This window comes from Pseudorca crassidens, chromosome 19 (genome assembly GCF_039906515.1).
Source record: "Pseudorca crassidens isolate mPseCra1 chromosome 19, mPseCra1.hap1, whole genome shotgun sequence".
Lineage (NCBI taxonomy): Eukaryota > Metazoa > Chordata > Mammalia > Artiodactyla > Delphinidae > Pseudorca > Pseudorca crassidens.
The window spans coordinates 11,913,666-11,940,442 of record NC_090314.1 but is presented as its reverse complement, the minus strand read 5'-3'; the positions used below and the strand labels follow the sequence as shown (position 1 = coordinate 11,940,442).

The window sequence follows — 26,777 nt, the reverse complement described above, 5'->3', positions numbered from 1 at the left end:
TGGGGGAAGCAGAAGAAAGAACCCCAGGAAGTGGGGGTGACCTTCAGGGCCAGCTCTGGGGACTCCAAGTGCCAGATTAAAGACGGTCAAGGAGAAAGGGGTCTGGGCCTCCTATCGGAGTGAGTCAGGAAGAGGGAAGTGCTTTTCTGGCAGGTGGAGGCGGGGCCTGGGCAGCTGGGGGACGGAGAAGGGGCTGGTGGGGAGAGGGACGCTGAGAAGGAAGGATGCCGACGGCCAGAGGTCCCCAAGAAGGATGTTAAGGGGGTGGAAAACTAGAGAAGCAGAAAGAACCTAAAGGCTGCTATCAGCCAGATCTGAGTTCACCTTATCTAGGAAGTGGGTTTAATGCCCATCTCAGAGTTACGTCAAGGTTAAATAAGATAATGAGTGGAAAGCCCTTAGAACAGTACCTGGCACGTACCAAGTGCTCTGTGCATGCTACCTATTTTTATTCTTATTATTATCACTAGCAGCACAGCCAAGAGCTGAGTTACCTCCAGGGCCTCTGCATGAGGGGAAAGGGGGAAGGCTGGGTCAGGATAGCAGAGGAGGTCTCTCCCCAAATCCCAGAGGGTGGTGAGGAACTTCCCCGGGGGCAGAACTGGGGCCCTGGGGTGTTGTCTGAGTTAAGACAGCCCCCTCCCCTTCTATGGAGGAGACCTGTGTCCTGAGCCCACACCTGCTCACACTTCTCTCTCAGAGCGCTTTTGACCTCGTGTTTGGAGTGGGCCCCAGACCCAGAGGGTTGGGATTCCACCTCGTGCCTCTCAGCACCCTGTGGGCTGCAGAGTTGTGTGCCCAGCAGACCCAGCAGAAGAGGTGACAACAAATGGGCAGAGGGGCACAGAGAAGGCTCTGTGCTGACTTTCCAAAGAGGGTGACCCCAAATCTAGCCGAGGCTGACTTGGGCTTGGGTGGAGATGAGACAGGGGAGGTTAGGGGGCTGCACTAGGGCTGGAGGGCTCAGCGCCAGAAGCAGCAGCAGAGAAAGAGGGGGCTCTGAGCAGGAAGCGGGGGAGCCACTGCACACAAGTTTCAGATGTGAACTGATAAACCCACCCAGGGGCTTCAACATCCCCTCCCTGGTGCTGGGCGAGAACTCGCCTGTGTGGAGGGGCCGCAGCGCCCCGTCTCCCATAGGCACGCCCCATCTCCTATAGGCACGCCCCATCCTGGCTCTGTCCTCCCCAACCCCACTGTCTTTTGTGCTGGGACAGCCAGGATCCTGTGACCCAGGACCCTCTCTCCTCTTTCCTACTTTTAGAGGGTGAAAATTGTAGAAAATTGTAAAACTCCAAAGGTTTCCAAGTTTTATTTAACTTTCAAGTTTACCCAGTAACAGAGAACAGATCAAGAGGCCAAGAGCAATAACCATTACCAGATTCTAACATGTGCCAGGCAGTGTAACAATGGCTTTACGTGTTTTTTCCCTTTATTCCTCACAAGAATCCAACAAAGTAGTTACTATTCCCATTTAACAGCCAGGGAAACAGGGTCAGAGGCGTTAAGCCCTTTGGCCAGTTGCAGTGACACCACGCCTCTCATCTTGACCTACGACCACCTCCTCCCTGGCTCTCTACTGCCCCCGACCATACCTCCTTCACCAGGACCCACGGCAGCCAGCCGCTGCCCTCTTACAGCCCTCCCGCAGGACTTTTCCTGGTATTTATAAAATCCGCCTGAAGGCCTCAGGCCTTGCTGACTCCTCTGACCCATATCCTACTTCTCTCCCTCCCCTGACCCTGCTCCACTGTGACCTCTTTCTGTCCACCAACATTACAAACTTCTTCCTACCTTGCATCCTCTCTCTACCTGACACACTCCCCCACCCCATGCTTCATCACAGTTCAGGTCTCAACTCAAATGTCGCTCCAAGAAGAAGCCGCCCTGACCACCCTGTCTAGACTAGCAAGGACACACACCCAGTGGTCACTTTCTTTCCTCAATAGCACCATCATTATCTTAAACTCCCTGCATTCCTTTACTTGCTACTCTCTGTCCCCACTGGGTAGGCCCCCCAAGTTCCCCGAGGGCAGGGACACTGTGTTCCCAGCATTTCAAACACTGGCACCAAGGAAGATCCAAATTAGTATTTGTTGAAAAAAACAGAGGGGGTGAAGAGGAGCCAGGCTTTTTAAAAATAATAAATTTAAAAATAAATAAAAGCGGGAAAAAAAAATAAAAAAAAGAGGATCAGGCTTTGAACTCCAGTCTGTGTGGGAACCCAGCGCGCCTACCACTCAAGCACATGTGGTCTCCCTAAAGGGACAGGAAAGAGCTCTTTATAGATTTGGAAGAATACATCCCAAACTGCTAACATGCTTCCCTCTGAGGAGTATGTGGAATGAGATGGGGAAAGAACTTTTCTTTAACCACGCGTATTTCTATATTTATTTGCAGTTTTGTAAGGTATGTGTATTAGTGTTGTAACCTAAAACATAACGCATGCACAACTAGGGGATTTCACCCCTTCTCAGTGAACTCTCCTTAACCCCCTAGATGCAGACGGGTTACCTGCACACAGCTTCCTCAGCTCACAGCTTTCTCCCTTCAGCCAATGGCAGAGAATGTGAGCACAGCCTCAAACCATTTGCTCCTACGCAGAATCAAGCTAAAAGAAGGGTTATTGGAAAAGGCGGTGCTTCTCCATCCAGCAAGACATCAGAATCACCTGCGACGTTTCCTGAAAGGCAGACACCACCGCCCCCCCCCAGTCCCACCCCCAGGACTGGCCTCTGCTGGATTGAGTGCTGCTCAAAAACCAGCAGGGTGATCCAGAGAGGACCCCTGCTTTAAGGGCCACACCTCTGGGGATCTCCACCTCTAGCCTTGGATCTGGTCAGGCCAGGGCAGCACCCCCCAACGCTGCCCCCCAACACTGCCCCGGGGGTTGGTCTTTTCCATCCAACTCTCAAATCTGGCAGGAGTGGCTACAAAATTACCCTTTTGCACAGTTCAGGACTTAACCACCCCACCTCAGCCTTCCTCCCTGGGGTCCCTGAATGCGAGATAGAAAGAGGTAGGTGGGATCCCCCAGCTGGTGTCAGCAATGGCTCATCTATGCTGCAGTTGAGGCTGGTGTGAGGGGAGCCTGTCAAGCATATGAACAGTGGCAGATGGGAAGCTGAGAACGAGTATCTACAGAGCAGCATCTGAGAAACTTCAGTTAGGATTTAGGGCCCAGGAAAACCTGACTCCCTAAAAGAGCCAGAAGTTTTTCTCCTTCATAACATACACAACATACATGTATATGTATGTATGTATGTATGTAATGGACCATTTCCCTTTTTGCCCTGTCTACCAGGAAGCTCAGAAATCATATTTACCCTCATAGCTAATACATCTGTTTCTCCTATTTTTACCTTTGGTATCACATTCTATTTTCCTACCCTTATTATTTGCAAAACTGCTTCAAATATTTCCTATAGAGATGGGGCAGACATAAAGAAATCCAATGAATATTCACACAGCATTTCTTATCAGCAAACCTCTCTGAAGGTCACTGCCAGAGCCCAGCTCTGTCCACGGCTCCAAACATGAATGAAGTGTCCTCACTATTTTCTTTAGAGACCATTGTGCTGCCCGACAGGACTGAGACAGCCCAGGGGAGTGGTCAGGGCTGGGCTACATTTGCAAGTCCTCTTTCTGGGTCTGTCAGTGACCTTGGACCAAGCTCCAGCCCCGCCCCACCCCACCCCCAGGCCCATTCTTCATTATAGACCCTGAAGCCTTGATTTGCAGGTTCCAACAAGGCCCGTTTCAGGCCACTCTATCCTGTGGGGTGGGGAGTGCAGAGGGGGGGGAAGAAGGATCTGACCTTACCAGACCCATCCCTATGCTCCCACCCGGTCTCCCCCCTCACCCGGGGCCCAAATAACCAGGCCACACACCAGGTTTCAAGTATCTGTCTCTTCCTTTCACTCTCTCAAAAGAAAAAATAAATAAATTGCAGAAGGCGGCAGCATTTCCAGTCTTCCCCTGGTTCCCAGACACCCTACCCCCAACCCTGCCCCCCCCACATTCCCGCTCCCTAGACCCATCCCTCCCCATTCCCCCAAAAAAAAATCCCAGGAAAAAAAAAAAAAAAGCCACAGTTAGACCTTCCACTCATGCAAACCGGCAAAGAAAAAAGGTGGGGGGCATGTAGAAAGCAGGGGGCTCACAGTGGAGTCCCCCTACTTATCCCCCCAAAAACCACCTTTGAGAAGAAAAAAAATGGAAAAAAATAAATGAGAAATCAAGGGACAGGGGGAGTTATGATGGGGGCAGGGATGACCCCAGACCCTGCCTCGGGAGAGCGCGGTGGCCTGTAGCCCTGCATCCCTGCAGTGGGGTGCTCCTTGAAGGGGGCCCTGACTTCCGCAATGTGTGTGGGAGAAGATGGGGGAAGGCAGGTGGCCCCTGGTGGGTCTGTGTGTGCGTTGGGGGCGGGCAGGGGCGAGGGGTCCTAAGGAGCTAGGGCTCGGGATCAGGAGCCCAGGGCTCCCCCCCAGACCCCAGGTTCCTGGGGTTCAGGAGTCCAGTTCTGGGGTGCGGGGATACATGCAGAGGAGTGTCCCCCCTCCAATGGGCTGGATCCAGTTAGAAAGGAAATAAATAAGAAGGGGTGGGAGGGAGGCTGGAGGTGCGAAGGGCGTGGGCAATTCAGTCCAGACCAAGGGCCTGGGTGATGGAGGCGGGGCGAGTCCAGGCCAAGCCAGGGCAGGAATCAGAGTCTCTCTCGGGCTGGGACCCAGATGTAGGGGCCTGAGAGGTCCTCGATGACGCGCTTCACCTTGTGGTAGATCTCCTCAAAGCTGTCTCCCTCCACGATGGCTGGGGGTAGGGGGGGAGCAGGGAGTCAGGCCCAGAGGGGCACCTTTTTCTAATTCTCCTATCCACATGCCGCGGGGCTGCACCCACCCAAAGGGGACACCTCTCTCTAAACCACCCACCCAGTGGGGGCCCCCTCTTTGAATCTGAACCAAAGGTGCCTTGTGTGCACCTCACCTGAGAAGCACTCTGTGAATTCCTGCTCCAGCTTGGTGGCTCTGTCGAAGGCTTTGCGGGCTTGCTCCTCTGTGATCCGCTTATTAATCTCTCTGTGGACAGTGAGAGACACACAGACCTGAGGGTGGGTCCTGCCCCACCTTTTATCTCCTCCATCCAGAGCTGTGAGGTCGCAACCAGTATTTTCTCATCTGGAGCACGAAGCAAAAAATACAATTCCTGGGCTTCCCTGGTGGCGCAGTGGTTGAGAGTCCGCCTGCCGATGCAGGCGACACGGGTTCCTGCCCCGGTCCGGGAAGATCCCAAATGACGCGGAGCAGCTAGGCCCGTGAGCCACGGCCACTGAGCCTGCGCGGCCGCAACGGGAGAGGCCACAACAGTGAGAGGCCCGCGTACCGCAAAAAACAAACAAACAAACAAAAAAACAATTCCCAATAACCTCTGGGGCCACAGACGGGCCCCCTCCCCATGATCCACCCCAGCCGGGTGTGGCCACTCCAGGGACCTCTCCAGAGCCTCAGCCTTCCAGCCGGCAGCCCCAGTGAAGGGATTAAGACTCTAACTCCCGACAGCCCCGAAGCCCTGGCTCGGCCTAGAAGGTGTGTACCCCCAGGGGTTGCTGGGAGTTGTAGTCCTGCCTAGCCCGGGGCAGGAGAAAAGGAAAGAGGCCTGGGAGTCCCAGTATCCTCTGGGTTCCAGCTCTAGGTGCAGATTTCCCTGAAGGGCTGCCGGAGCTGCTGTCTAGGGTTCTGAGGGAACAGTTCAACACAGAGGCCTTCTGAGGCCCAGAGCCACAGGTGTGGGCGAGCAGAGGGGAAGCCCCCCGGGACCATACTCACAGCACATTCTCCAGGGAGCGGGGGCGGATGAAGATGGCGATAGGGTGCAGGTGGGCCGCCTGCAGCCGCCGCACGGCATTGGCCGAGACATCGAGGATGCAGTGCTTCCCCTGGGGGCGGGCAGGGGGGGGCGGAGGCGGACCAGCAGGTGGCGGGAAAGGACACAGGTGCCAGGAGAGGACACAGTTCATGGGAAGGTAGGGAACGGGGGATTGGCCGAAAGGGAAATGACATGGATGTCGAAAGACACGCGGACAGAGAGAGTTGAGGCAGGAAAGGTATGGATAGACAGAATGAAAGACAGAGAGAAAAAGGCGAGGGGCAGACGGAGGGCAAGGGAGGGGTCAGCACAGGAGGGAGGGAGTGGGGGGAAGGAGGGAGGTGTGAGGAACCAAAAGATGGGGCAGAGCAAGGCGGGGGGGGGGGGGTCGCGAGAAGCAAAGAAAAAGGAGAAAGGAAGTAGGATAGAGGGAGGAGGGAGGGGAGGAAGTAGGATAGAGAGAGGAGGGAGGGGAGGACGGACAGAGGACAGACAGATGGAAGGAACAAGGAGAGACAGATGGGAGGGAGGAGAGGCAGATGGAGAAAGGAGCCATGGAGGGAGAGGGCAGGGTGGGGGCAGCAGGGAGAAGGTGGGGGCAGAGGAGTGGGAGGGGAGAGGGGAGAGGGCCAAAGGGGAGCCGGCAGAAGGGAGGGACCGAGTGGGGGGAGGCCGAGCCACCAAGGGCAAGGCCGCAGGAAGAGAGGTGAAATGGGGCAAGGAGGAGGGCAGGGGAGGAGAGGGGACAGATGGCAGAGCAGAGTTTGGGGTCAGGGACCAAGGGAGGGAGGGAGGCAGGGAGAGCGGGGCACCAGAGAGCAGGCGGGCAGAGTTGCCCAAGAGGAGCAGGAGGTGGAGAAGCGGAGTGGAGACCCAGCAGGGAAGAGACAGAGAGAGAGCGTGTTAGAGAGCTAAAGGAAGGCCACGGGGGGCGGGCAGGAGGACGGCGCCGCGGCTCCTACCTGCTCGGCCACCTCGCGCACGGACTGGACGCTGGTTCCATACAGGTGGCTGTTGTACTGGCCGGCCTCAATGAACTTGTGCGCCTGGATGTCCTTCTCCATTTTCTCCCGGGATGACACGAAGTGGTAATCCCGGCCATCTATCTCATACTCCCGCTTGGGCCGTGTCGTATCTGCCAGGAAGTCACCCCACCACCCAAAGATCTAACCACCATCCCTCTAGCTTAAACCCTGCCTACAGCGACCCCCCCGCACCGCAGAGTGCCCAGCCAGTCCTTCAGGGAAGGGGGCAGCTGGGGAGACTTCCTCAGCAACCCCGGGTCCTCCAAGTCCCCGGCCTGGCAAGGTCACCATGGAACATGAGGGTGGCTGAGAAGCACCCTTCTCTGAGAACCCGTATGTCCGGCTGCACCCCAATGCCCGGAAGCGGCTCTGCCTGTGTGACCGCTTGGGCCCTACCCATTCCAAGGCCCCGGCACTCACGGGGAACACAGGATCCAAACTTGTCGGGGAACTCGGAGAGGAGATCATCATTGGCACGGTCCTTGGTGGGCCCGAGGATGATGATGGGGCGAGCGTAGTGCACTGAGGAGAGAGTGCGGGGTCAGGTGGGGAGCAGAGCAGGGAGCAGGGGTGGCTGGGCCAGGTCGCACAGCCAGACCTCACCTTCCATCTGTGTCACCGTCTCGTAGCTCAGGACCGAGTCTTCTCGACCTAGTGGGAGGCAGGGCGTCGGCAAGGGGGCTCTGATGCAGGGGACCTGGGGCCCTGTGCGAGGCTCAGGGCCCCTCTCACCTCAGGTCTTCCCAAACTGACCCTACGTACCCTGTGATCCAGAGCTGGAGCCCCAATCCTAGGAAGAAAGAGCAAGCCATGCGATTGGTCAAGAGTCCAGGCCCACGAGCCCCCCACTCTTCCACCCAAGCTCACGGCCTCCTCTACCTACCTTGGCCTTTAACCTTGACCACTCCCGTCGCTCAACCCTGTGGGATACATGGAGGGATGGTGGGGGGGCGTGTAGGGAAATGCCCATGAGGAGCCCGATGGCCTCACCCCGGGCCAGCTGAGAACCCCATCTCTCAGCAGCCCCTGGGCCCCGTGCTCCTAAATGAGGCGTTTGCCAGAAGTGCTCATGTGAGTCATGGTGCTGCTGGGAAGGCCCAGCAGACGGATTCCCAAGGAGTCAGTAGGCAGACCCATGTCCTCCCTACTGGCTGCCCAGCCTGGGGACCTTGGGAGCGTCAGTGCCTGGGGCAGAAAGGCTCACCGCCGTTTGCTGGGGATAAAGCCGATGTCATCAGTCTCGCTGTCAGAGTGGACCCGCCGCGCCTGCCACCACTCCTCGTCACTGGCGTCGATGACATGCAGCACATCCCCAAAGCGGAAGCTCAGAGCCTGGCTCAGGAAGCCACAGTCCTTGGTCTTGTCGTAGTCAAACAGGGCCCTGGAGGGCAGGCGGCCTTTGGTCAGAGCCTGGTGAGGACTCCGTCCCCCAGGACCCAACCTGGAGGTTCTGCCCCGGGGTCTAGAGACAAGCACAGGTGCCGTGGATTCTGAGAAACCCTAGAACTCATGATCATGAAACCCCGAAACTCATGATCACCATAACTATGAACTGTCATTCAGTCCACACTGTGTCAGGGATCAGACAGGCTATGGATTCAGTGCAATTTCTAGAGTAAGATCTAGAACGGCACCCTCCCAAGAAAGCAGTTGCAGTATGCACACACGTCACAGTCACAGGGGCAACGTGGACCCGAACTCGTAAGGGAAAGAAAAAAAGATCACTCTCTGCAAACTCTGGTTACCCTCAGCAGTATGAAACTCCTGTAAGTCATAACCCCTGAGGTCAGGACAAGGGAAGGAATGACCGCAGAGATAGCAGAGATGTTGAGCAGATCACTGGGGCTAGAAAGATGGGAAGGGACCCCAGGATTGCCCGGCATCACCTGGGAGTCAGAACTGACCAGCCCTGGGAGCCAGCTGAAGCCTGCAGGGAGGAAAGGGCCAGACGAGGCTCCGGTCTGAGCCGGGCATCTGGGCGGATGGAGGTGCCATTCAGGGAGAGAGAACACTGACTGGGTGGGACAGACAGCACGAGCGCACGGGAGAAAGAGGTGAGCTCACAGTTTGGGACATGTTGCGTGTGAATGCCTGTGGGACATCCCCATGGACGTGTCCAGAAAGCAGATGGCCAGAACTGCAGGTCTAGACCTCGAGGAAGAGGTCAGGCCAGAGCTGACAGCTCTGAGCGACATCTGCAGAGCGAGTGGCAGGTGAGGCCATGGGAGTGGACGGGCCCCCAAAGGGAGAGAAGGGAAAAAGCATCAGACACAGCGCCTAGGCCTGCGGAGAACGAGAAAGAGGAGCCAATGGGAGAAGGAGCCCCAAGAAGGTAGCAAAACGCCACCGGAGAGATGGGGACAGACTGGAGAGAGCGGTGGTCCACCTCCCCTAGACTGCGTTGTCCCACGGGGCTGGGCAGGCTGCAGCAATATATTCCAAAAGCCGAGAGGCCCCCTGCTCTGCCAGGTGTTACCCTTTGAGTTACCAGATTGTGGGACAGCTGGGGGTACCAGGGCAGGTGCCAGGGTGACCGGGGCTAGTGGCAGTAGGGATCACAGGGACTACTTCACAATGCTAACCTGTGCGGGAATGCCAGCTGAGCGTCGCCAGCTGAGTGTTGGCCGGCGGGGGGGGGGGGGGGGGCGGGCCAGCAGGGTTGAGGGGGAAAGCTGGCTGGGGGACGAGGGGCACAGGAGGACTTGGAGCCCAGCCCGGGAAGCGTCCGACCTGATGTAGAAACCCCTTTTGGGATTGCTTCGCAGGGAAGCAGTCCCTGAGCCCAGGCTGCTGTTCATGAGCTGTTCCCGAAGGTCGTGGATCTTGGCCTCGAACCGGCTGTACTCTGAGGAAGGACAAGAAGGTTCCTGAGCTCGGGCCCCATCCTACCGCCACCCTCCCTCGGCCCCTGCTGAAGCCAGGAGCCGAAGAGACAGAGAGCTGAGCCCACGAGAAGGCGCGCTGCAGGCCCGATACCTTCCGGTTTATACTGAGCGATGATCGTGACTGTCTGACCCGCGTTCTTCAGGGCAATGGCAGCCTGCTCGTGGCTGGCGTTGCGGAGGTCAACACCATTGACCTAGAGAGAGCAGGAGAGGCTGAGTCACTGGAGATGCAGGCCAGGCTCCAGCCCACAGGGCTCTGCCCTCAGGGGAGGGGGTGGTCCGGGCAAGGGCTGGCCTTCCCTCACCGAGAGGATCTGGTCCCCCTTCCGCAGCTCCCCACTGAGGTCCGCAGGGCCCCCGGCCAGGATGAAGGAGATGAAGATGCCTTCACCGTCCTCGCCACCCACGATGTTGAAGCCCAGGCCCGTGGATCCCCGGTGGATCACGATCCGCCTCGGTTCTCGGGGGATGTCTTCCTCCCCGAGCAGGTCCTTGGCCACTGGGGAGTAGCGCCGAGGGGAGGTGGGGGTCATGGCTGTGGGGTAGTCAGTGCCCAGGTAGCTGCTATGACTGATCTCGTTGTCCAGGTGCTGGGAATAGGCTGGGGGAAGACGTGGGCGAAAGGATGAGATGGAAGTACATGGAAGAAGACAGCGCCCACCACCCCACCTCCTCCCTAGGGAATCAGCAGAGCCAGACTCGGGGAAAGGGGAAGTTACTGTGCCAGAGAAACAAGGCTGGGGTGGTGAAGGGGGCGTCAGGTCACAGCAATGTCAGGGGCAGGAATTCACAGGTGACGTCGAGGTTGGTGCTCCTAGGGGACAGTGGATCTTAAGGGTACGTGACCTCGGTATGGCAGGGATCACGGAGCCAAGGAGAATATTAATACCAGGCTTTGGGGTTTTTCGTTTGGTTGTAGCATCTCTCAAATCCCTTCATCTATGAAATTCCTCTCCCTTCCCCCCCCCCCCCCTTGGCCATTCATTTGTTGAAAAAACTAGGGCATTGTCTAGCAGAATTTCCCACATTCTGCTAGGGAAATTCTAACAGGTAAATCACTGCTTGCATCCCTGTCCCTGGGGTGTTAACCTGCGCCTCTGCCCTGTATTTCCTGTACACTGGTCATCCAAAAAGAGACTCAAGTTCACTTTTTGGCAAGAATATTTCATAGGTGGTGCTGCGTGCTTTCTGCATTATGACAGGATGCAATGCTGTCCGGTTGCCTTTTCTTAGGTAAGACAAATCTGTAGGTTCAGGGATTGTCAACCTGATCCATACATTGTAAAGCCCCCCATCAGGCTTTCACCTAAGAGTTTTAGCAGCCACTGATGATTGTTGCCTGGTCCTCACAGTTCACTGGGGACAGCAAAATAGCGCTGATATTCTATGTTTGTTTGTGTTTTTTTTTTTTGAGGGAGGAACATTTATGAGTGAGAATTCGTCTGTAAAAGAGAACGTTCCTGGGCTTCCCTGGTGGCGCAGTGGTTAAGAATCCGCCTGCCAATGCAGGGGACACAGGTTCGAGCCCTGGTCCGGGAACATCCCACATGCCACGGAGCAACTAAGCCTGTGCGCCACAACTACTGAACCTGCGCTCTAAAGCCCGCGAGCCACAACTACGGAGCCTGCATGCCACAACTACTGAAGCCCGTGTGCCTAGAGCCTGTGCTCTGCAACAAAGAGAAGCCACCACAACGAGAAGCCCGCGCACCGCAAATAGTAGCCCCCGCTCGTTGCAACTAGAGAAAGCCCGCGCGCAGTAACGAAGACCCAATGCAGCCCCAAAATAAATAAATAAATAGATTCAAAAAAAAAAAAAGAACGTTCCCATATCAACCATTTGGTTACTCTAAGGTGCAGTTTGTACAGGAAGGGAGAATAAATGCTTGACTCTTTCCCTTTACTTGCCAGTTTTCAGAATGGATGAGTTCCCTAGCATCCTCTAAAGGTACGCAATTGTTTTGAAGTATCATTATAATCCTGTAGATTTTAACATATCTAATGAGTTTTGGTTGAATGGCCAGTTTCAACTTCTGTGTCTTTGACACGACCCTTTCATATCTTCCTCGCTTTCTAGTATGAAAGATGTTACAAGCTCATCTTGCACATTTCTTGCTCAAGATTTGGAATTGAAAAAAAAAAAAAAAAAAAGATTTGGAATTGGCCCTTTCTCCAAGGAGCCAAGGTTCCTTTTGGTAGGTTGTGGTGTTTAGAAACAAGACCATGTGATTTTAATATGGTCTTACAGTATGATTTCAGATTTGGACGGAGCAGTCACATCTCGTTATTCTTTTCCAAAAATTTCTTAGCTATTCTCCCAAATGTATTTTTCCAGTTGGGGGTAGGGGGGACATTAAAATTCTGATGAGGACGCATAAAATGCAGAGATTAACTTGGAGAAGATTGAGATATTTAGCATATTATGTTTTTTGCGTCAGGAAGCACGATGTGACTCTCCAATTCTTCAGTCTTCTTTTATGTCCTTCAGTAAAGTTTCATCATTTTTTTCATGTAAATCTTACACACTTCTTGTCAAGCTTATTTTTCTACGAATTTTATAGAGCTTTTCTCCTATGGCAAAAGGGATCTTTTTACCCATTACATTTTATGGCCACTTTCTTAACCCTACATATTATTTCTAAGTTCTTTGGTTAATTCACTTAGATTTTAATCTAGATGGACAAAAGTATAATTTACAAATAAGGATAAGTTTGTTTCTCCCCTTTCAAATGTAAGTAACATCTATTCATTCTTTTTCTCTTGCTACACTGCCTGAAGGCTCTAAAGCAGTGATTCTCACGCAGGGGAATTTCGCCTCCCAGGGGACATTTGGCAGTGTCTCAAGACATTCTTGGTTGTTCTCACTGGTGGGGAGGGGTACCATTTCATCTGATAGACAGAGGCCAGGGCTGCTGTTAAACATCCTACAGGGCACAGAACAACCCCCTACAACAAAGAATGTCAACAGTCCCAACACTGAGAAACTCCGCTCTAAAGCAATGTGGAATAACAGTAGCAGGAAGAGGCATCCTTGCCTAGTTCCTAACTTAATGTACACACTGCTAGGATTTTATCATTAGAATGTGTTCATTGTTAGTTTTTGATAGCTATTCTTCAATCACGTTAAGGAAAATTCTGTTCCTAGTATACTAAGTTTCCCTCCAAAAATAGGATGATGGATTTCATCAAATGCCTTTTCCACATCTATTTGAAATGAACTTACCCTTTTTCTCCCTTAACTTTTTAATACAATAAATCATACTGAGAGGTTTCATAATATGAACCACCTTTAATTCCCTGAAACAAACCCTACTTTGTGACAATGTTATTCCCTTAATACACTGCTGTGTTTGTTGTGCAACTATGTTATTAGATACTTTTACATCTCTGTTCAGAAGCAAAATTGGCCTATACTTTCCTTCTTCTTCCTTTTTTTTTTTTTTTTTGCCACACCGCACGGCTTGCAGGATCTTAGTTCTGCCACCAGGGATTGAAGCCAGGCCACGGCAGTGAAAGCCCAGAATCCTAACCATTAGGTCACCAGGGAACTCCCTACTTTCCTTCTTTTTATATAATCTTTGTGACCATTTTCAAATGCCCTCATAAAATGAAATGTGAGATATTTTATCTTTTCTTATATTCAAAAAGAGCATAAGAATTATCTACTCCATGAGGATTTGATAAAATTAGCCATAAAACCATCTGGGCCTTGTGCCCTCTGCGGGAGGAACCATTGACAATCTTTTCTAGTTCTTTGATGGTGACCGATTTTCCATCTATTCTCCAACCACAGGAAGTGACAGAGGTTGTGGCCAGTTCAGGGGAAATATCTGAAGAGGAATGGTCACCAGGGATGTCATGGGGTGACTGAGATGGGGCACGGGCAGCTCTGGGGTTTGGAGGGCTCTCACAGGTTGTGATGTCTGGGGGAGCATAGCTGTCACTCAGGTAGGCATTGCTGGGCTTGGCCACCTTTAGGTAGACAACATCATATGTGTTCTTCAGGGCTGCCACGGCATCCTCATGCATGACGTCCTCCAGCCCCACACTGTTGACCTAGGGTCAAGGGAAGCAGAGCTCAGACAGAACCAGAAACATCCTCAAGACGGATGCACTGAGGGTGAGCCGATGAGGAAGCCTGGGCCTGCTCAGGACCAGTAGGCAAGACCTAAGTGTGGGCTAGAAAAGTGATGGGGGTCCTCACCGCCAGGATCTTGTCTCCAATCTGCAACCTCCCATCCTTGTGGGCAGCACCCCCTTCGATAATCTTGGTTACATAGATGCTATTATCTCCGGGGATGTGCTGGTTCCCTACACCTCCAGCAATGCTGAAGCCAAGACCTAGATGGAGGGGAAGGCAGAGGTGGGTGCCCAGGTACCTGGGGAGCAGGCCTTGGGGCAGCGGACAGTGGGATGGGGGTGGAGACATAACAGGTTACTACCTTTAGGCCCCTTGATGAGCTTGATCTCCATGAGCTTCTCAGCCGGGGGCTTCCGGCGCATGACGTAGAGGCGGACGATGGAGCCTGCCTCTTTGAGGGCCTCCACCGCGGCTGAGTGGGTCACCTCCCGCACGTCCACTTCATTTACAAACAAGATGCTATCGTTGACCCTGAGGGCAGCAAAGTGGGCCTGAGCCAGGAGCTTCCTGCTGCCCTGGCCCTCCCTTTCCAGGGAATCAGCATCCTAACCCCTGTCTCTTCTCCCCACCTGAGACGGCCATCCTGGGCAGCAGCCCCACCAGGAATGATCTTGGTGATGAAAATGGATGGGTCGTCACCGATGTGTGGGTTATCAGTGCCACCTGCGATGCTGAAGCCCAGACCTGAGTTACCCTGGGCAGAAGGAGGGGAAGAGGGTCAGCTCCCCTCACCACCCGCTCTAGACAGGGCAAGGGGGTAGGGGAGTGGGTCGGGGAGTTGTGACCAGAGCAGGAAGGGACAGGGTTAAGAGGCTGGCCACAGAGAAAAAACGGGCACAGAGAGAAGCACAGACAGGGAGCGAGGGGGGAGGACCTTGGAGGGAGGAGCCTGCTCACCCTTTCCAGTGTGATCTCCTCGTATTCCATTTCCCCCTCTGTCCCGTTCACCTGCAACTCCAGCACGGGCCAGAAACACAAGAGCAGTGAGACAGACTTCCTACCTGAGAACCTGGCCCTACCCTGGCTGCTGGGACCCAGGCCCTCCCTGTCTCCCTCCTCTCTTCTGTAATGGCCACAAAATCTAAACAACTCACATATCCCGGGGCTTCTAGGGTATCTGTGTTGACAATCACAGGGGGAGAATTGGCCTGTGAGGGGAAAAAGGAGACGAAAAGCTGCCTGAACCTTGGCTCAAGAGGGAGCCGGTAACCAAGAGTCCCACCGGCCTGGCTACCTTCTCAGTGTCTTAACCCAGCCCGCTCTGCTACCCTTGACTCCCTGAAGGACCCAGCCTCAGTCCGTGTTACATACACACACACACACATACACATGCTGGACCCAATTCTGCCCAGCCCAGGCCCCCTGCATGTGGAAGGAGGTGTCTGAGAAGGAGGAAGGGAGAGAGAGCCAGATAGGGGAGCAGCAGATGGTAAAGGGTTGGCTGGAGGGGCGCCTTGGGGGGGGGAAAGCGTCTCACCGGATGTAACACCACAGAGTGTTACATGCCTTATGCGCTACACACAGACACCACAGGACTTATGTCCACTGGGTCCTGCTCCCCCTTCCTGCCCCCATCCCCCTCCCTATCCGCCCACATACACCCAGATACCTTCATAACCCTCCCTCAGATTTGCCCCTCATTTTCACACACATTTGCCCTAAATCCTGGGCCCCGGGAATCCGGGGTTCCCCCAGATGCAGGCCCCACCCTCCCTCTCGCCCACCCACCATTAAATCTACTCCTTCCTCTAGGGACCCTGTTGCCTAGCAACGGTATCTAAGCCCAGCCAAGGCCTGGGGAGACCCACCTCCTGGAGGCCCCGTCGCCAGGACAACAGGAGGGGGAGATGGGGCGTGGCCTAAGGACAACCAGATTCCCTAAGGCAGAAGGGATCCTCTAGCCCCGCCTTTCCTGACCTGGGCCCCGCCCCCTCCCCCCCCACCGCCGCGTTAGCCCGGCAGAAATAAGTCCAGGCTGAGGAGGATTGAGGGCGCAGCGCACCCTGAATAACTTCCTTTCCTCCCTCCCGTACGCCCCTCACCCTATGCAGTGCAAAGAACATCAGGAAAGGGGAGTGGTGAAAGACATCCGGGTCCTATCCTCTCATCTATTCTCCGCCCGCCCACCACTTCATCCGGGAAAGGGTTAAAGTGGGGTGTGCCCAGGTCCCTGACGTCAGTCGCCTCGACGCAGCAGGGTCTCTAGATTCCAGGGCGGAGCCCGGTTTAGGCCGGTCCTAGGGGCTTCCCCAATTGCCTGGGCAACCGAAGCCACGTTTCCATGGCAATGGGGGAAGGCGGCCAAAAGCCTCCTTCCGGGGTCCCCAACCTATCTCCTCCTTAAACAAGTATTTATTTGGAGCCTACCAAGCGCGAGGCACTCATCACGGATTCCCCAGACTCCTCGCTCTCTCCTTCCAAAGGGTCCCTCCTCTCTCCTACTGCTATTTGTCCATACTACACAGTTTCAAGCTCTATAGTTGATTTCATATCCATAAATCTATTAACACCATCCTCCGACCCTTCAAATCTCAGCAGATGCTAACTGTCCAACCAATAGCCACTGACTGCCCAACTCTCATCCGCACGTCCATCCTCTATCCCACAGCCTATCCTCAATCGCCATCCCCATCCTTATCCTAGAATTTCCTTTCCCAGGCCCCATCTTGTATCCGCAACTACCTTCATCTGTGTCCCTCTCTCTACCCCACCCGATAACCTCCATCTACATCTCTGCCCCACCCTTCAATTCGCATCTTCCATTCTCCATCCGCTTCCCTGTCCACTTCCCTGTCCGCATCCTCCCATTCGGGCCCATCCCTTATCAGTCTCCTGCTCTTATCCTCCACCTTAATTTCTGATTCCCCAGAGAGATCAGCACCACCCTCCCTTAGTTCATCCTCAAACCCTCAAGATTCTATGACCAAATCACAATCCTTCATTCTCAACCCATTCCCCCTCTCCTCTGAAAATTGAGGTTTCTCCTGTCCCCCAGCTCAGGCCTTGTCATGGGACCTCCCTCCCACACTCATGGCCTCCAGCACTCTCTCCTTCCACTTCCCTCTGCTTCCTGGGCTCAGATTCCAAATGTCCCTAGTTCTGTACTAACTACCACCTTCTCTCCTCTTCTCCTTCCCCAGGGACTTAATGGCCCCATCTTGGGGAAAAAAAAGCATCTCTAGGAATCCTCTGCACCATCTCCTCATCTCCAGAGCCTTCCTTTCCTTCCTCTCAATCAGCTCGACCTGCTGCCCTGATTTCACAGTCTCATCCTTGTCTGTCTCCTGGCCCAGGACCTCTTACCCTTCTGTTGCCTCTCCACTTTGCTACCTGCCTGAGAACAGTCTTTTTCTCCCTCTCCAATTCCTCTCCTACTACATCCTTCTCACCCCAGAACCTACTGCTGCCCCCTCTCTGCCTCCTCATCTCTAGGCTCAGAAACCTCCTCACCATCTTCTTGGTGAAATGTCAACAACCCCCCCTTCCAGGGCATCCCACAAGATCCTAGAATCTCACCCCTGACCCCACAGTGTTCCCGTGAATCTCCCTGCTAGCCTGGTACACTCCATCCTCCCCAGCCTGTGCCCCCGGAAGAGGAGATTGAGGGGGAAGAAGTTGGGAGCCGGCTACCGAGGCAGAAGGCTGATCAGGCCGCAAAGGGCCTGAGCTGGGGATCAGGGAGAGGGAGAAAGAGAGTGCGTGGGAGGAAGAGAGAGACAGCATCTAGAACCAGCCCGCCAGCCAACAGGGAGGGAAAGGCAGCGAGGGGGGTGGCGCACAGGAGGGGTGCAAAGGCCGGGGCAGGGGATGGAGGCAGAAAGGCCCGGGCGACTAGTCTCAGGCCAGACAGATGGAAAGGGCTGGAGAGCCAGGCCCAGAGGCCGGAAGTGGGGGGGAGGAGGCAGCGAAGGGACAAGAGCAAATGAGGGCAGCGCTCTGGCCGCAGAAAATGGAAATGGAGATGGAGGGTGTGAAGGAATGAAGAGGGCTGGGGCGCGAGAGCATCCTGGGGGATGCACACATCTCAACACACGTGCGCACAGACACGCAGACACACACACGCACACGCACACACACACACTCCTGGCTGTAAGCCCTACACCCACTCCCAATTGCCTGGCCTCTCTTTCTCCTCTTTGGTAATCAGGTGTTTCCAACGCCCCAAATGCCCCCTCCCTCCCCCGGCCCCAGGAGCCCAAGCCCAGCTCCCCAGCCCCGGCCTCCCCCCACCTACGGCTCACGCCCTACCGGGCCTTGGGGGATGTTGTAGCTCCGAGGCTCCGAGGGCCGCACTGGGGAGGGGGCCGCCTGAGTCTCCTACCTTGAGGGGGGAGAAGTGGGCGTGGCCCACGACCCCTTGGACGGCCTCGAGGTGGGACAAGTTCCTCTCCGCCACGTGCACCAGCTCGGGGGCGTTTACCTGGTTGGGGAGGTGGGCCGGGCTGTGCTCCAGAGGGGGCGTGTCTTCATCTTGGTAGCGGTATTTCTGGGGACGGGGACGGAGGCGTCACAGGGGCCGGCCCAGCGCCTCGGGCTCCAGGCTGCCCGCCCCGGCGCGCCTCCTCTTCTCCCCCCCGCCCCCCCCGCCCCCCCGCCAGTGCAGTGCGGAAGGCCCTGGGGCCTGGCCAGCTCCTCCCCCTCCCTGTCCTCCAGCCCATTGGCTCCCCTCTCTCCACCTCCCCACATCCCCCTCTCCCGCCAGGGCCTCGGCACCTCTCCTCTCTTCCCAAAGCCCTGCCCCATCCCCCAACTCCTTCAACTCCCAGCCTAGGACCCCCGCCTTCTACCCAGCACACTCCTTCCTCTGGCTTCCGTTTCCTCACCCCTCTCCCAGAGCTCCAGCCCCTCTGACACGTGCACCCCCGTTCTCTACATCCATCCCCAGCGTCCTTGCTTTCCTCATCAGCTTCCCCCCATTTCCTCTTTACCTCAATCCCACTGCCTCCTTCCAGTTGCTTCTCCCACTCTGTACCCCACCCCACCCTCCTTGCCTCAGTCGCCCCACTGCAGCCTCTACCCCTGGAGTGAGTGGCTCTCCAGCACCTTGCAGGCCCCAGGCAGGGACCACAGTCAAGCCCTTCAACTAGCCGGTACTTGGCGTCAGCCCCCCTGGCAGGACACAGCTAAACCCGGCCAGCTGGCCTCGCCGGTTCCCAGGTCATCGGCAAAGGGGCCCCAGGAGTCTACCCCGCCTCTACAAACGCCTACAGCCCAGGCAGCTAATCGGATATACTAGAAGGAGAAGGGGGAGAAAGGGGGAGGAACAGAGACAGTAGGGCTCAGAAGGGGGGCAGGAATGGGTGTCAGCTTCCAGGTTTGCTGACTGCGGGAGGGGGTAGAGCCTCAGAATGAATTCCTGGTCTCCCTCCGGCCTCTTGGAGTGAGAGACCCAACCTGACCCCTGACTCCCTTCCTAACTAACCACGTGCCATCTCAAGGGCCTCCCATACTACCTTAATAGGGACATCAGTAAATGAGATTAACTGGGGACCAGAGAGAGGAAAAGGGCAGCTGGAGATAGTGAAGGGCAGTGCCCCTGCCTGGGTCCTCCCACATCTGCCTCTGCTCTCATAGAAGCAAATCCTCCCCAAAACCAGGCTCCATGGTGGAGGGGGAGGCTGCCATATGCAGGGCTCCCTCAGAGACTGGAGAAGACAGAATACACTCCCCAGTACACGTGGGTGAAAAGAGAAGGCAAGATTTCCCTCTCAAAAAAAGTATCTGAGAAACTGAGAGGACCCCAACATTTGGAGACCAACAGTTACAAGGTCAAACTGGAGGAAACTTATCAAGGTCAATGCCTGATGCTACAGTATGACTGAAAATTCTGAGGATGAGGAACCAAGGCTGAGGATGTAATCCAACTTTGGCCATGGTTAAGGATGAAGTAAGAGAATAGGAAGAAGAAGATGGTACATGGAGATTCTCAAACCCAGGACACACCTTGATACATTTGAAGAGGCTTAAAGAAGGAAAACATGGGGCTCATCAAGGTACACTCTGTTTTCTGGCCTTGGAGAGAGACTTGACTTGGAGACAGTCTCGGAGAGAGAATCCCAAGCTCCCTCCAGGTTTCCATATCATGAACACCAAAAGTGGAGAAGGGAAGCTAGGGGAAGTATAAGCTAAATAACCCTCCTCAAAGCTGGGCCCTCCTGGATAACAGAATTCGATGAAATGAAAGAGGTTGTCATTCCACACCCTGAAAAGGTGGTCTTCAGCCTGGACAGTGCGAGATCTGAAGGACAGAGCCCCAGAACTGGAGGGGCCAGGGAGAAAGGGAGGAGGCAGCTGTGCCTCCGCTTCACAAGGCCCCCAATTCCCTGCATGATACATGAGGCAGGGCCAAGGGTTGCAGCTTCAAGTTTTGGAGTCAGGGGAAGGGTTTGAGCCCGATGCCCCTCCATCTTTATTTACCCCACCTCACACAGAAAATTCCCGAATCTCGATGAAGAACTATCAGGGTGCTGGAAGTTTGCAAAGGGACATTTCATTGTTTATTCTAGATAGGAGATGAAAGTAAATTTGTAGCACAGTGAGACTGCAGACACCTCTCCCTGCCTCATCCCCATGGGGAGCAGGGGTGTCTAGGACTGAGGAAAAGGCTCCTCCTGATTGGGAGACAAGGTGAGGGAGATGGGGAACAAGGAAAGGGTACCAAAGTTCCCAGAATGTGGCTGGAGGAGGTTAGGGCCTGTGCTCAGTCCCTGGACATTTTCTAAGTAAATGTAGTAAGGAAAAACCTCTGGAGAGGTGGGGCTGGGAGAGAGTCATTCGGAAACTGCAAACTGGTAGGTGGGGGTCGGGGTCAGCACCTCTCATCCCAGATGACAGGACAACTAAAGCAGGACAGGCAAGAAAGGAGGATCCCCTCTTTTACCCTACAGGGACTCAGGGCTGCCGCGGGGCGACAGCTCCAGTGCTACTGGGATCAAGTCTGAACCCCCAATATATTAAGGCATAGGATAAATCAAAAGGCTGGGGGGTGCTGTTGTTCTTTCCCCCTTGGCTCCCTCCTCACCGGAGCCCCAGTTACAAGAATGACCTGGAACCCAGCCTTGTACCCCCAGAATAGAGGGGTGTGAGTGAAAGTGGATGATCATAGAAGGGGCGACCCACTGTGCCTGTCCGCGAGACACTGCAACCCAGAGACCCCACCAAGCAGAAGGAAGAGCGACAGCACTTGAAGCTTGCACCCTGAGATTTGGGGGGTCCGGGAAGAGGGGAGCGGGGCCGGAGCCCGTACCGCGGCACGTACCACGCAGAGACACATGGAGGCGAATCTGTTCCGAGCCGACATGGAGAAGGGGAGGGGGACTGAGGGGAAGGGGTGGGTGGGAGAGCAAGGGTCCCAGGGTTGGGGGAGGGGGAGGGGCAGAGGGGCGGGGGCTGCGGCTGCCGCGGCAACTGGAGGCTGCAGCCTGGGGGGGTGGGGGGTGAAACGGCGCCTGCGCAGTGCGGGAGAGCGTCACGATGGGAGAGAAGGGGTGAGGGGAGACCCTCTTAGCCATCAACTTCCCTGGTTCCAGCTGTTTCTCTGTGCACTTCACCTTCCACAGTATATTCCTATTCCTTTACAAATAGACTCACTCCTAAAATTTACCAATTTATCGCTCTGGTTCTCTAGGACCCCTTATTCTATCTAATCTCCCACCCCTAAAATCACCAGGTCCTAACTATTACAAAACCTCACTGGACTCTCAGGGTGCAGGGAAGGAAGCAGCTCTTCTCCCTCATTTCAGAAGGACCCCCAAGGGATCTAAACTGCCTCCCACAATCCCCTCCCCCCAAACTCCCCAAAGATTGTTAATGTAGACAACATCCCCACAGATGCCAAGACACCTCCTATTCTAACCAGCGGGAAAGCCCCACATGATAGCCAGACAACGCTTTCCAAGAGTTGAAGGACCACAGATCCTGTTGTGCCCTCAAATTAATCTACCCTTGAAATCATCCCTATTAAAATTTTATCTATTCCCCCAATCCACTGACAGAGACCTTGAAATTAGTGCAACTATTACCCTTGCTCTAATGTAAACACCCAAATAAGCAGTCCTCAAATTTGTTTGGGGTCCCCTGTCCAAATCCTTGAACCTAATGAGATACTCATGAGTTTCTAATATACCGTTCCCCAATACCACCAAATCCCATTTCAGGGAATACGTAATGTAATTTAAAGCTGACCTTCTAAATTCAATCGAAACCTCTTCAATTTATTACCAAACCTTTAAATTAAGAGATGTTTCCCTATTCCTTTTCTTTCCCCCTTAAGTGCATACATTACTCCCTTTTCTGGCTGCCCTCCCCTACATCTCAACATTCCCCCCACCATGATTCTGAATTTTAACTTTGTTGGAAGATTACTCCCAAATATATCTATCTCCCCCACACCCAAGTCTCAAAAAATTTCTACCAAAATAAGATCTGGCCTGCAACTTGCAGTGACCCACAAATCTCCCATAACACCCCAAAATGACTGCCTCAGATGTCTTGCATTTTGTCCCAAACTGAACCTGAAAGCATCTCTTCCAAATATTCTCCCATTGAACGCCCACCTTTCCAACTCTTAAAGCCCAGTGAGCAGTCCCCTAAAATCTGCTTCTCTTGGTTTTTCTAAAATGCCTACATATGGTAGAGAGGACGGACTTCCCTAGAACCTGACCCATGCCCCCTCTCTCCCCGTTGGTTGGAATCTGTTAGATGCGCCCCCGAGATGACCCCCAAGGTCCTAGTTTCATATCTGGATAGAACGCTTGGATCCGGGAGCCAGTGCGGAAAGGGCTGAACTCGAAATTCCTTCTAGAAAAGAAAATGCACAGGCCCTAGTTCTCCACCAGTGGGCGCTGTGGCCCATTAAGACCCTCCCCCATCCCCCATTTCCTTTTTCCCTCCATTTTCCGTTTCCCCGTTGCCTGGCAACGCAGCAATCCAGGACTTTGCTGTCGCCTAGCAACCGTCTCCCTGGAACATAGAGCTGAGGTAGGAGGTTTTGCTCTGATGGAATCCGAACAGGCCTCCATCTTAGGAAAACTGAGACGTCAGATCGCCCAACCCCCGGATTCTCCTTTCCAAAGACCCCCGCGCCCCGCAGTTTCTTAGACAACAAGCCCCTCAAACCCTGTCTCCTTTCGGCACATGGGACCACGTCACGCCCCTGCCGGGTCAGCCCCGCCCTCATTTCGGGCCGGTTACCCAGCCTAAGGCCCCGCCCCTTTCGTTGCCCGCCACCCTTGGTAGAGTAAGCCAGACCCCGCCCACCTGCCTCCAGGAGACCGCGCCTCCGTCCACTTCCCGCCCATTCGCTCCCCCGGCCTCGCCCACACTGCCCCTCCGCCACGCCCCAGTCGGCCAATGAATGAGGCCGTTGGCCACACTGCCCCGCCCCCGGCATCTTAGCTTTGCCCAATAAGGACCACCCGGAGGGTTTAACCGCTTCGCCTCCGGGACTCTGGCCAAATACCCCTGGTCTTTCCCCACTTTCCCCCCTCCCCCACTTGTTCTGCTCCGCCCCCCGCCCCCCTCGCCCGGCCCTCAAGTCCGCCACGCAACTTCAGTCGTCGCCGGTTACCATGGCAACGGCGGCAGCAGCGCGGGGAGAAGGGGGAGGGACGGGGGCGGAGTGGGAGAAAGAGATGCTCAGAGACAAGAGATACACGCAGAGAGCTAGGCACAGAGTAAGACTAAGTGACAGCTATAAAGGCACAGTTAGCACAAAGCACAGGACCTGGCACATTGTAGGTATTCAATAAATGATCCTTAAATTACTGCGGCAGAAGTCTAAATATAGGCAATGAAAGATGGAGGACTCAGACGGAGCCGGGAAGCTCAACGACCGCAAAGCATGAGCACCGTCTACCCTACCCAGCATTTTGGGGGGGGACAAGTGCCATGTGCCCCCTGCTGGCTCCTCCTAAGCTAACCCTCCGCTGCCCTGGATAGAGATGAACCACAACTCCCAACAGCCCCACGGGCAGCAACTCGCCAACACCGACAGATCTTGCGCCTCAAGGCCTTATGGGACTTCGAGTCCCCGCCATCCCGAGACTGACAAGTTTTCCGGCCAAGGAACGTGGCAAGCCTGGGTCTCCACACCTCTGTAAAACCACAAAATGCATGATCCTCTCTGCGCAAGACTCCTTCCTTCGGGGATGCTCAACCCTGGGCTCCATCGAAGAAGCAGGATTCTTGAAGGGAAATGAATAAACCCATCCTCCCAGAATAGCTGCCACTGCAGACAAACCCCTCACCCTTGCTCGTGTATGTGTGTTCACATGTTGGAAGCAGAGCCCACACATTCCAACTGGCTTTCTGTGTACACCTGCACATAAGGGACCATAGCCAGGGAGCCTAAGGCTAAGAGGCAGGCTAAGGGCAGGAGACAGGAGGAACTGAGAATCAGACAGACATTAAAGGAGAGCAGGCCAGAGAAACTGAGGCACAAAAATCCACTGAAACTACAGGGATGGGAGGAAGAGGCAGTATGGGAGAAAGCCCAAAGCCCACAAAATGGGGGATAAGCAAGTAGCCCTGGAGAGGCGGTGGGGGCTTGGACTTAAAGGTCCCCAGCCCCCAGTCTCCTCCATCCATGCTCACACATGCATGACGCATGTGTAGATGCATGTGTATATACATACATGAGTTTGTGGCAAAGAACATGTGTGTCCTCAGCTCCCTCCCCTGAGAATCTGCAGTTCCCACTAAATATAACCCCCTCCCCAGCCTGTGACTCACCCAGACCCCGCCTCCCGGCCCCCACTTCCTGTCCCACCCCCCAACCCCCAGCTGCCTGCCACCCGCCCAAGCCTCCCTCCACACACCAGGCATCCAGCTTTCCAGTCCCAGAGTCTTACAGCCAAGACCTAGGTATTCTGCATCCCACCAGAAGCTTGCTAGTGCTCCCCATCCAAGATCTCCTGCACTTGCCAGGCTCCAACCACAGGGACACCCTTGTACAGATCTTCACTGCTGCCAGCCCGGCCTTTCTCCTACACCTTCTCACCCCAGTAACCTTAGATCCAGGTGTCTTCCCCCACCTTGATCCCAAGTGTCAGGGGTAACAGGAACATTCCCCTCCATCTGCTCTTCTCCCTCCTTCTCAACCAGGGGTAGATTCAGTGTGGGAGGAAACGGGGATGTTGGGCACCTTCCTGGGCCACCCCCAAATTTTGCACCACGCATCTGGTGCCCCTCCGCAAATCCCCTCTCCCCAAACCTCTCATCCTCCTCCTCAGGAGCTGGCAACCTCAGCTGCTGCAACCTTCTACCTCCCAAGGGAATACCCCAAATCCTAACCTCACCTGGTCCATTCCCTCAGGTGATCCTATGTCAGGCCCCAGCTCTCTGACAACTCCCAAGTATCCCCATTCCACATGATCGAACCCTAAATTGACAGTTCCCTCAAATTGAGAGCGCCCCCAAATGTATCAGCCATGAGACGCTTCTTTTATAGCCTGAAGGCCCACCCCTTCCCTGCCAGCTGACACCCCCAGACCAGTCAGGTACTCACAACCAGTAACCTTCTACCCTCAAGCCAGGAGCCCTGTGAAATTGGGCAAGGCACCTGGAAGCCAGCTTGTCCTCCAAGAGGGAAGAGGTCCCCCCCGCCATGCAGTCCACCTCCTAACATACAGCAAGCAGGACTCCCATGTGAGCCAGGCTTCTCCTTAAATAAGTCTCCCTCAAACATCATTGGTGAACCTCAAAATCCACCAGATCCCCCAAGTCACAGAATACCCCCAATTTTCCATTTCCCTCAAAGGGCTCACTCCAGGGGGCACCTGTGGCCAAACCCAGCATTTTCTCAGATGTGAACCCCCAAACTAAATTATGACCCCCGCAGATACATCTTCTGATGCTCTCACCCCAGGGCCCCCAGCCGCGGATTAGGCCTGACTAACCCCTCCCCACGAACTCATACCCTCCCCCCAGTTTATAGGTCCCCCCTCATGCTTACCTTGGTTGTCACTATACAGAGACAGTCCATGTTGGGGGGCCTGGCCGCGGCGGCGGGTAAGGGGCTCTGACTTCATCGGAGTTTCGTTCCTCCCCTCCGTGGGTTCTCACCCCTCCCCCCTCCGCACCCCACTTTTGCAGGGGGGGCCAGGATGGGGGGAGGGGTGAGAGGGGAAAGAGGGGGTTGGAGAAGGGAAGGGTAGGGGAGCGTGGGAGGGAGGGGAAGGGGGCCCTAAAAAGGGGTCCCCAATGGAGGGGAGGGGGCTTAGGGAGCACACCCCGATTCTCAGGAGGGGCGGGGGCACCGGGGGCTGGCAGCCCCGGAGTTCGGGGGCTGGGGCATGAGCTGAGGTGGGGGAGGGGAACTGGATTTCGGGGAGCCCCGGGGTAGGGGGGGGTCTTGCCTAACGGCCAGGGGCTAGGGGCCGTGGCGGGGGAGTGGGGTGGGGGGGGTCGGAGGCGGCAGCGGCCGAGGGAGCCGTGGAGCCGAGGAGGGAAGGGGAGAGAGGAGGAGAGAGGAAGCAGGGGGAGGGAGGGAGGGAGGGAGCGAGGAGCGAGAAGGAGGGGGGGGGTGCCTTGGCAGAGTTAACTGCTTCCGCGCTGGCAGGAACCCGGATAATGGGAAAGGAGAAGGAAGCAGGAGCCCAGAGGCCCTGAGGCAAACATGGAGTCTCGGCCAGCCACCAGCGATGACAGCAGAGGCAGTGAGGAGGGAGTTCATTTCTCAGACGAGGAGGCACACACAGATGGGCTGGGAGCACCCGGGGTTGTTGAGATACTGGAGAAAGGCCATGGTAGGGGGTAGGGAGTGAGGGAGGGGCTGGCAGGAGGGAATCCCTGGGGGCCTAGTGCTCCCTCAGGATTCACAGGAGGAAGCCTGGAAAGTGACTGCGTCCTAGACTCTAG

At 55.2% G+C, this 26,777-nt stretch overlaps 1 protein-coding gene across 8 annotated transcripts; it reads right to left on the bottom strand.

Moving 5' to 3' along the window:
• Nucleotides 1–1,297: 1,297 nt before the first annotated feature.
• Nucleotides 1,298–26,313, bottom strand: DLG4 (discs large MAGUK scaffold protein 4). Of its 8 annotated transcripts, none has more exons than XM_067717262.1 (20): nucleotides 25,873–26,310; nucleotides 18,241–18,405; nucleotides 15,014–15,067; nucleotides 14,817–14,876; nucleotides 14,489–14,613; nucleotides 14,221–14,390; nucleotides 13,983–14,119; nucleotides 13,690–13,834; nucleotides 10,084–10,379; nucleotides 9,870–9,972; nucleotides 9,624–9,738; nucleotides 8,098–8,274; nucleotides 7,777–7,813; nucleotides 7,656–7,683; nucleotides 7,497–7,544; nucleotides 7,314–7,415; nucleotides 6,831–7,003; nucleotides 5,829–5,938; nucleotides 4,990–5,081; nucleotides 1,298–4,815 (listed from the first exon to the last, which is right to left on the bottom strand). In XM_067717262.1, exons 1-20 carry the CDS (start codon nucleotides 25,900–25,902, stop codon nucleotides 4,709–4,711), a joined length of 2,274 nt encoding a protein of 757 aa, XP_067573363.1. In that variant the 5' UTR covers nucleotides 25,903–26,310; the 3' UTR covers nucleotides 1,298–4,708. The 8 variants fall into 8 exon arrangements, 7 of the variants coding, with proteins under 7 accessions (XP_067573363.1, XP_067573364.1, XP_067573366.1 ...); XM_067717263.1 differs by having other exon boundaries at nucleotides 14,817–14,867; XM_067717265.1 differs by having other exon boundaries at nucleotides 14,817–14,867; nucleotides 18,340–18,405; nucleotides 25,873–26,307.
• Nucleotides 26,314–26,777: the final 464 nt, after the last annotated feature.

Bases quoted from the DNA above. Each gene is read 5' to 3' on its own strand.
- DLG4 (XM_067717262.1), bottom strand. From the start codon at position 25,902: ATGGACTGTCTCTGTATAGTGACAACCAAG. The intron at 14,877-15,013 runs GTGAGTTGTTTA...TGGCCCGTGCTG, and splicing joins CCCTAGAAGCCCCGGGATAT to GAGTTGCAGGTGAACGGGAC. The intron at 7,545-7,655 runs GTACGTAGGGTC...GCCTCCCACTAG, and splicing joins CTCCAGCTCTGGATCACAGG to GTCGAGAAGACTCGGTCCTG.